The sequence below is a fragment of the Alligator sinensis genome, unplaced genomic scaffold (assembly GCF_000455745.1).
Source record: "Alligator sinensis unplaced genomic scaffold, ASM45574v1 scaffold465_1, whole genome shotgun sequence".
In the NCBI taxonomy this organism is placed as follows: Eukaryota; Metazoa; Chordata; order Crocodylia; family Alligatoridae; genus Alligator; species Alligator sinensis.
Window position 1 is genome coordinate 678562 of NW_005841979.1, and position 10313 is coordinate 688874.

Below are 10313 nucleotides of genomic sequence, written 5' to 3' on the forward strand. Positions count from 1 at the left end.
CTTTGATTTCTTGGGAAAAAATAAAGAACTAGTCCTTGATCAGTGAGAACAGTTTTCTGTAGCATGGTAGTGTCTGCAACTACTGGACTGTAAGGGCACCATATTTACAATGGCTGAGCATGTTTAGAGTTCACCTTTCAGTTACTTGTCTGTTTCTCTCATGGTGAAGTCTGCCTGTGATTGTGCAAATGTGTTTAGAGGCAGTTGTCTTTTAAAATGTAAATGAAATCAAGAGAAACACTGAAACATCAACAGGAAATAAAACATTTTTATTGAATATCGGTGTAATATGTATGTTATTTTAACAACAATTGGAAAACCTCTACCGTGGGATTCACTACACAAAGTGAAACAAAATAGAAACCACCTCATCAAAAATGAAGGTCATATACAGCTAAAGTTGTCAGCTCGCGGGCCACGAGCAATATGGCAGGATAAAACACCCCAAACATTTCTACAAGATACAGAGAAAACCCACACAGAGAAACACTCAAGCAGGCAGTAAATATACACAAAGGCAACTAGGATCTTTCTACAGCATCAGATTCTAATACTTTACACAGCTTTGTCAGAAAGGTACATGTGGCTCCTTTGAGGATGAAAATGTCATCTTGGTCATATAGCAGGTTCAGTCTCTGAGAATCATAGTACATTATAAACCAATTCTGTGGTGACATTCAGTCTGGCAGTGTAGGAAGAGAATGCATTAAGAATACCTTAACACAATGAATCGGTTCTGGCAGTTTGAACCTGCAAATTTCTTGAATGAACAACTTAAAAGTTGCATACCATGAAGCTGAATATCTGTTCTTAGGCTGGAAATCAATCAATCTAATTCCTCTCTTTGGTGGGATTTGGTCCTATAAGGTTAAGATTAAAAATATTCCAGCTTGATGCTCTCTTGATGCTTAAGTACACTCCTGTTTATCTTGTAATATGCCTCACTTGTGTCTTTCCCATGTTTGTTTCATGCAAAAAGAAAAGAATCATGGGCATGGCTAGTCCTGGTTTTGAAGGATCCTTCATCCCTCAGAAGCTGAACTGTTGAGTGGGGTTAGGAAATTTATTCTTCAGTACAGAATCCTTTGGTGACATCCTTGCTTTCTACAATCTCTCTCGTATCCCTTTAAAAAAACAAACAAACAAACAACCTATAACCCAGAATGATAGTCTCACTCCTGCCTCCAAAATACAGTTTTCCCCACATATTTTTGGTGTTTGGTGATGCTGAAAAGAACTAAGCTTTCAAAGCATTATAGATATATTCACAGTCTGTAAAATAAATAGGGCCTCAAAGGATGAGACCTGAGATAAAAAGTAATGCCCGAAATGACATGATGGAATGCTATAAGCTGAGATGATTTGCTGTCTAGTCATAAGACAACCATTTACAGTAAAGGGGCAGGGGTAGATGTAGAATATTGCACAGTGCGCGACAAAATGCTGTGTGGTCAACCCAGGCTATATAACATCCTTGTCCTGTGCATAGCTCTCCAGTTCCACATTGGTCCATAGTAACTAGAACTGCTTGTGCTATGCATTCCTTCGGCAGTGCAGTAGAAGGGAATGGCAGTATTTATTACAATATCACTACGGAATAAATTGATTGCTATCCACTGAGAAAACTACGTTTCTAAGCACACACGGCAGTCACAGTGATACACAGAGCAGTCTTTCAAGACTCTTATGGAATGACTAATAGCTTTATAATAGTGCCATTTACTACGTAATAACATTGAAAACATTTAAAAACTCCTCCTGAAACGAGCATCTAGTATACATAAGAGGTTGCTTCAGTTTCTAGAACTTGTTCTTTGTTTGTTTTTCACTTTTTTTTAAAGGACAAATTAAAACTTATTAAGTATAAATAGTATATAAAAGGTCACTAGCTGTTCTCTTTTGGCTTACTTTTGAAGTGCATTCAGAACTATGGCTAAATTTTGTTTTTCTTTTGATGGGATTACAATACTGTCTGTTCACCATGAAACTATTTTGTATAATAAACGCACACGGCTGTGTTTAAAAAATATTCTGCATTCCTTCTAATCTGAGTTAGTATAATAAAATATTTTGTTACAAAGTCTAATGTGCAAACTCATTATAATGTGAAATCACAAGTGGAATTCACAGTATGCAAATTTTGTATAAAGGTGATAACGGAGAGCTACTTTCTTTTTTTTTTTTTTAATGGTTGGTTGCAGCATTTCACCACTGCTGAATTCCCCCCACCCCCAGCACAACCTTCCCAGTGTTGCTGTTGTTCTGCATGTTATGTAAAATTACCTTCCATGGAACTGCTTCCTCAACTGTCAGTGTAAAGCCATTTCAGTTTTGTTTTGTTTTTTAATATATACAGAAAAAAAATGATATACTGGCTTCTGGCTACGCTTCCTTGAGGTCAGCCACGGAGCTGCTCAGATCATGCTAAGTTGCCTGTGAAAGAAGTCTACAAAATTGGATTCACCCCTTGAAGGTGTACCGTGTAAGCATTATCTTGTTATTTTAATGGTTCGGTTGAAAGCTCAGATTTAAGTTGTCCTTTAAGATGTCAGTGTAACACTACTAGTGCCTTACAAGTTGGAATTTTTTCTGGAATGCAGACGATACAATAGTTACCCTATAATATAGTATCAGCTCTCCTATATCTCAGTCAATTTACATAATTTAAAATAGAACATCTTATTAAAAACATCTAGATATACACAAATTAGGAAACGCTTACAACATACAAATACACAAACTAGAAATAAATTCTCAGCGTACTGGTATATATACAACTGTGTGATACAATAAATAATTTCTGTCATGCTCTATCTACACATCATATTGCTTAAAAGAAGAGTAGATCTGGGGGGCAGTGGTGAGATGAAGAGCCTTTAGAGGGCTCTCTACATTTAAAGTTGTGCAAATTAAAACAGGATTGTAAGTACCACTGATCTGTGTTAGGGACGCATGGCTGGAAATGAAAGGACCCATATTACTGAGGTATTTACAGATACTGGCTAAAGAGCACTATGTGGGCAAATGCAGAAGGCTTTTTCTCTTTTTCTTTTCTTTTTTTTTAATTTTATTTACTTCTTGACTGCAAGCATGGCGTCTACCTCTTCCTCAGGCTGTAAGGTATGCCACTGTGCAATGGGTCGCCTCGGGTTGGCCAGCATGTCTGACCAATGTCGCAGCTCCGCACCAGTGCTGTTGTAGCCCACAAAGACTTTGCCGATGGCATCATTCTTGCCAATCTTGTCATAGTCCAAAACAGTCACAACAATTTGCACTTTCTAAAATGAGATAAGAAAGAGCAGTGAGCAAGAAAGAAGAAGCCTTGAAACAGAGCAACTGGAATTCAGAGTTTGTGGGTGAAAAAAGGCTAGTTCAGGAAGAAGTAGGAGATCCCCACTGGTATAAGCATCCAAAGTCTTAAAATTCATAAGCAGCAAACTACTATGAATGCAACCAGAACAAATGGGCAAAAATACCCACACTAATTTGTAAGGAAGTTGCCACCCAGAAAGAGATCCTTTGTTACCGCTAAGGGCTACATCATGCAGCTCAGGAAAAAGAATGCACGGTGATCTGTGCTGCTCACATCTTAGCTATAGAACATACATATACAGTTAATCCATAGGGTTGAAATATGAACTGGAGATCAATGAGGCACAAGAAAATCTTGCCATACTCTTTTTACAATGTCACCAGGGCGGCCTGCGGTACAGTAGCCACACTGCTAGTTCTGTGAGAATCCCCAACATAGGAAGGTGGCTGTGCATGACTATATTCAGTAATGTAGTTCACTTAGATTGAAAAAAAAAGAGGTTTCTTCAAGTTTTGTAATTTTGAAGATATGTAGAATACAAACTTTAGAAAGCTCTAGAAGGAATCCTGTGGGTAGGTGGGTGGAACAGTTCCCATTAGCTTGCAATGAAATATTACAGTTAGGGAAGGATATGCATTTTGGTTTGTTTGGTGCCCCTTCCTTCTACTGCATGAGATACATGTCCAACCCTTTCAGCAGATTTTCATTATGGTAATCAGCTTTTACAGTAGATATGACTGCAGAAGCACAACCTTTAAGAAGAGAAATCAACCCATGGAGTCAAACCATTGCTACTATTCTGCTCTTTAGTTTTGGCCTTTGGGTATGAAATAGCATATTTATAAAATAAAGTAGTATAAAGTACAGTGCACAATGCCAGTTTTTTGCATGCAACAACCTAGGACTTGAATACCATCGCAAAATATTCCCACAGAGAAAGGCATTTTTCTGTTGCCCTCAGTGACAATAGGATGACTTTCAAAAAGGAGAATGAAATACAGGAGCAACAGCAGGTTCCAGGAAAACTACTGGGGCAGGGTCCTGAGCTAAAAGGTGAAACAATTTCTCATTGTTTTGTTCTGATATTCTACATTAAAATGAGAACTGAGGCAGTTATTTTTTAATAGATTAATGTGTGGAAAGATCAGACTAGGAGAGAGATACATTTAGAGGTGAACCTAATAGGCTAGGGGCAGTCATTACACATAAACAGGTTTAAGTGATCAGAAACTGGTTTAAACCTGTAACAGATGTTCACTGCACATAAGCCAGTTTGAAAATGGCTGAAGCCAGTTTGAGATAAACCTGGTTGAATGTAGTATCAGACTTAACTGATTTGGGTAAAATCAGTTTATGCAATGTCTGTTCCAGACCCCTTCCTGATTTAAGTTAAACCAGAGTTGCCTGGCATCTCAGATGCTTTGAAACCCTTGGTGGGGCTCTGCTCTTTGCTCCAGCCCAGCAGGGCTGGCCCTGCCTCTCCGCTCCATGGCTGGAGCTCTAGTAGAGACTGCAGGTCCAGTGGCATCTGCTTGGCTTCCTCTTGTCCCCTCCCCCCACCACTCCATGCTCAAGCAGGGATTCCCCTCTCTCCTCTGCCTTACTCAGGCACATCTCAGCATTAGCTATCATGCCACATGCTAGCTATGGTCTGTGCTGTGGGAGACAGGACAAAGGCAGACAGGACTGTGTTGGTTTAGGGCTTTTTGGAGCTAATCAACAGGTAGATTAGCCCCTCCCTTCCTTCCTTGGAAAAAGTTGTTTAAGAAGAGCTTGAACTAATGAGAGAGGCTTTTGTTTTGTTTGATGGGCTAATAAATGCTAACAACTCCCTGTGTAACTCCCTGATGCATAACTAAATGCTCTGTTATCAACTCCCTGGTGGCTCCCTCACTGGTCAGGAGCAGCGGGCTGAACCTCTCCCTAATCAGAGCATTCTGCCAGGGCCTGGCCATCCCCCTCGCCCTCAGCTCAGCACTATGAAAGGGAAGGGAGGGCTGCTCTAGTGCCCCCCAGCTTCTAGTCCAAGCCACCGCAGGCATGTGCCTGCATTTTCTCAGTCCAGAGGGGATGTCTGTGTGGTTACAAACCAGTTCAGCCAAGCTAGGTTAGACTAAACTGCAAAGATTGAATCAATTCAGGCTCAGGCATTTTGAATGTTTGCCCCTAGCTAAAATGTTAAAACTGATCTAACTCAATACCTTCTTACCCTCTGCTGTGTAAGCTACACCAGTTTGAACTCAGGATACATGGAGACATTAAACTTAGACTGACCTAATTAGGGTCCAGTTGATCTAAGTGCTGAACTGTACACATGTTTAGGGAGTTTAGACTGGGCAAAAAATGGCTGCCCCAATCCAATTTACTTAGTTCATCTAAGGAAGTGCACTATGTAGATTGAGCTAACTGATGCCCAATTTAGCCAAACGTGTGTACATGTTGGGAACGCATCCCCAGGGCTGGGAAAGTTCAGTCACTCACCTCAGCCCTGTGCTTTTCCTAGTCTCCCATCCTGATAGGGATATTTTTAGTTCTCTGGCCCTGCCCCCCCCCACCTCCTCCTGGATGGACAACTCTTCCCATACCACCCACCCCTTCCCTCATCCTGACTTAGATCACATTTCTGGCACGGTTCCTGGCATTGGTGACCTGATCTATGAAAGCTGAGTGATTGTAGATTGGGTCCCATGACCATGTACATGTGCTCTCAGAGACAAACTCAAAAGTGAGTCTATGATGAGTTGTAACTTGCATGTACCAGTGGACTTTTCCTCCTGCACTCCTTTTTCTTTTAGCCCACCAGCATGCTGTGACCTCCATGTACCTTTCAGGATGCCAGTTACTTCCATGAACATTTCCAGAGTTGTTGTGGAAGTTACTATCAGTTACAAGTTGCTAATCAGGTGAAGAAGGGTTTCAAGAGAGTTCAACTAATATGACCTACATGTGGAGCGGGTTGGGAGGAAGTGTGAATTACATCAGTTTAGACAATCTTAGATTTGTTTAGACAGAGCCAAATTGAGAGGCAATATGCGATTGTGCCTGAATGTGTATGTTTGTACACATAAGCACTCACCCTCTCAGTCTGGTTCTTAGCTTTTGTCTGAGTAGCACAAACAATTCCTCTAGTGGAATTGTGCTTTTTCTCAATAGCATCTGAAATGAAACAGCCTTGGGCTGATTTTACTTAACTGTAAACACTTTTCCTCAGAGATATTCATTTTTATAGAGGAATGCATGACTGTTTCCCTGATTCTGTGCAATAATAAGTGTACACAGCTTCTGAATGCATAATAGACAGGGGGCTGGTTCTATGTGTAGGTTTTATGAATTGTTGGAAAACTTCATTTTGACAGGAAAATATTTTAGTCTGAAGGGTCAGTTATGGTTGGGTTTTTTGTTGTGTTTTGTATTTTTTTTTTAAATAATAATAGGCCTGAACTTTCGGCCTTTACTTTTAGGAATAGTTCCATTGTCACAAATGAGATTACACTTGCAAGTAAAGGCTACAAGTTGAGATGCATAATACTTACTTTATATTGCCCCTGCCCCTGAGAGAGTATAAAAATCACTGAACCAGAGGAGGCTATGACAGCTGCAGGCACTTAAGTATTTACGTAATTATTTATGACAAAAGTACATATCAAACTTGGACTTTCCTTCTCCCACTCACGCTTTTTCTCCCTCTCTCTCTTTCTCCCCCACTCCTTCTCCCACATCCTCCAAAACCCATTCTGATATAAACCTATATCCTTCATGGTACTGTTTCTAGAAGCCAAAATGATATTTTACTACAGAAAATTGTTGCTTGCAATGTATTTGCTTTTATTATTAATGCTAGCCCCAAACTGACATTTGTGTGTCAGAGGCAAGGTACAAGTCCAGTTCTGAAGAATATGTATATTGGTTTTATCTTGGTTTAAGAATTTTTGTACCATACTAGTGATGATTAAAAAATAAGGTAGTCTTTCATTTTAGCAGGGATTTTAGTATAAGTCGATAATGGATGTCATGTAAGTAGTGGTGTTTTTTCTCTCAGGTCAGTGAGTGAATGGAAAACTCTGGGCACTGTCAATTATGCACAGAATACTAGTTATGGAAAGTCACAGCCATCTGGCAGTGCAAATGGCCTATGGAAGTTGGTAAACACCAGTAACATCAATAAGCACCAATAAACTTCACTGAGAGACTAGAGCATTGAGATGTAAGTACTCTCCCGTGCTCGGAAATGTTCCTTCCAGATCATTTAGTAGTTAAACAATGGCAGAATATTGTGTAAACCCCCCAAAAAACATAGGCAGATTAATGCATGGGCCAGCTGGGCATGAGCCCAGGGGCCCCTACCAATTTGGGGCCCCGGCCCTGGGATCTTCATCAGCAGGGAAGTGAAAACTGCAGTTTTAAACTTGGCGCCCATCTTTGGCGCCAAGTTTAAAACTGCAGCTTTCACATTTCCTTCCCTGGGATCTGAAAGTGGGGCTGCTCCACCAATGGGGCTGCAAGGAGGGGCCTGCAGGGCTGGGGTTGGGCTGAGAGACCCGTACCATGTCTAGGGGAGGGGGGCGGGCCAGGTGGTGCCGGGCCGTCCGGGCCAGGAGCAACATGCTGCATTGTGTCTTTGAGGGTGGCGGTGCTGGGAGGGCCTTGGGGGCTGTAGCCGCCTAACTTCATCTTAACCCCCCCCCCACAGCCACCCCTCCCAGTGCTGCTGCCCACCTGCAGAGACATGGTGCGGTGCTGCTGGACCAGCCCAGCCCAGCCCAGCCCAGCCCAGCTGGCCCTCTGCATCTGCCTGGCTGCATGGGACAGCCAGGCAGCACCTCCTTGCAAGTCAGTGTAACAGGGGCCAGGCGGGGAGTGAGACTGAGCCATAGGTGGTTTGTGGCAAGGGAGGAAAAGGGGGAGAGGGGAGGTCCTGTCGGGGTTAAGTGTGGGTCTGTGTCTGTGCTCGTGTGTGGGTCTGTGTCTGCCTATGTGTGTGTGAGTCTGTGTGTGTGTCCACCCAGCCTCCCCTGCCAGCACTAGGAGGGGAAGGGGCCCCTCTCCCCTCCTGCAGCCCAGCTGCCAGCGGGGCCTCCAATTTTGTGCTCGTCCAGGGCCACAGTGCACCTGAATCTATCTCTGCCCAAAGAACACCCACGACTGACCCTTTGAACTAAAATATTTTTCTGTCAAAATTAAGTTTTCCTACAATTCATAAAACCTACACATACAACCAGCCCCCTGTCTGTTATGCATTCAGAAGCTGTATATCCTCTGTGGATATACAGGCTTTCACTTGCATGTGGTGTCAACCCAACACCTTTCCAGGTCCCATATCCCTATTAAGGTTCTGATTTTTAAAAATCTGTTACTTCAAAATCACCAGTCTCCTGCACAGTTCTGTGCTAAACTACACTAGGGCTATGGATTGGGTTCATAAAGACACATTTGAGTTAGAACAAAATCTGTATTAGCTATTAAGTTGCTAGAAGACTTTAGTCTTGTCCCTTTTCAAGTTCCCTATTCGGTTTGCTAATGAGCTATTTTTAATCATTTTGTCAGCTCTGCCTGGCCTCCATGCTCATGCTCTTCTCTGTGCTCTCTAATGATCATAGATCTGGTACAACCATTATTCTATTCCTTGAAACATCAGTGGAAGTTTATCTAGATGACTATTAAACCTGAAATACCAAAGGTTGCAGTGATCGTCATAATGTTCATTTTAAATAATATTTAAACATGATTTCTATATATGAATGTACTTCAGTGGCCTGTAACAATAAGCTACCTCTAACTAGACTTTCATTTAAAAAAAAAAATCCAAAATACTGATTCTGATTTAGGTCTCCAATTCTAAACTTTTAATTGAAGCTCTGTTTTGGCAAATGGCAATAAAATCTTTGTAACAAAACCAGAGAAAGCTAAGTTTGAAACAGTTAAAAGCACCATGCTCTGAATCCAATGCCCCTTGAGGTACCCAAGTCTAAACTTTAGATCCTCAAACTTCCTACTCAGTTGCCATCTACTCTTAAAGGCACTTAAAATTGTCACAACCCAAGGGTGTGATTTTGTTTGTGTGCGCTTTGGCACTGCTAAATTATTTCCCACCATGAGGAGCTTTCTTTGCAGGGTGCATTTCTTAGTTGCAAAGAGAAATGCACGGTGCAAAGGAGTTCCCGCCATTCGCATGCAAATTTGTGTCCCACTATTGGCCAGTTCTAAATTATTCCCACGTGGTGGCTAGTGATTGGCTTGCTAGTCGTATAAGAGGCTTGAGTGGTTTCCGCCCAAGTTGGAGAACTCTGAGGAGAACCCCCGCAAGGGAGGACTCCATAACCATCTGGAGGAGGAGAACTTCACATCTTGTGAAGATCTCTAAGCGCTGCGGAGCCTATTGAACCCAGCGCAGGCTACAGGGGTCTGATCAACCTCTGGCCTCTCCCTGTCGCCGAGCGATCCCTCGACGAACCCCTTCCCTGCGCACAAGTTCCACGGAGCCTAGCAAACTTCGTGTGAGTGTATCCAGAGCTCTACCCGGGTTCGTTTTCCTGCCTGCACCGCGACCATCTTCGGTGTAAGTAAAATAATCTTTAATCAACTGCTAAGCGTCCGTGCCTAATTCTAGCCCGCCGGCCTGCATTCCCCGACCTGGCATGTCTGGGCTGCTGGCCACAGCCCGCCGCGCGCCCCCGAGGGCCTCGGACCGCTCCCGGCCCGCACCAAAATGTCCTCAGTAAAATGCCTGAGGTGCTCAAATCTCCGCTCTTGAGCATATCCAGAACTCACTGGGTGTCTACGCGTGCTCTAAGGGTGAGGGGCATTTAATTAGAGCAGCTCTCGGGAGCCACTCTAATTAAAGGGCCTGCAGCATCTCATGTATTCAGCACCAGCTCCTGGTTGTTTTAAAAAAAAGACCCTACTCACTGGGTGGTACCAGGTGTGGGGGGGAGGTGATCCCCGCTTCCCCCCACTGCACCATGCCACATGGGGGGGCTCTGTCATGAGCCCCCTGACTCCC

At 42.8% G+C, this 10313-nt stretch overlaps 1 protein-coding gene across 6 annotated transcripts in view; it reads right to left on the reverse strand.

Moving 5' to 3' along the window:
• Positions 1 to 285: 285 nt before the first annotated feature.
• Positions 286 to 10313, reverse strand: part of SYT1 (synaptotagmin 1) — a 575639-nt gene continuing 565611 nt past the window's right edge. For 5 of the 6 annotated variants that reach the window (XM_025200918.1, XM_014518734.2, XM_025200919.1 and 2 more), the window contains 2 exons: positions 3076 to 3278; positions 286 to 1124 (listed from right to left, as the gene is read on the reverse strand). In XM_025200918.1, the coding sequence (XP_025056703.1) occupies positions 1064 to 1124; positions 3076 to 3278 (264 nt within the window). In that variant the 3' untranslated portion in view covers positions 286 to 1063. Of the gene's footprint in view, positions 3279 to 10313 lie in introns of all 6 variants that reach the window. The other variant, XM_025200921.1, reaches the window with a different exon arrangement.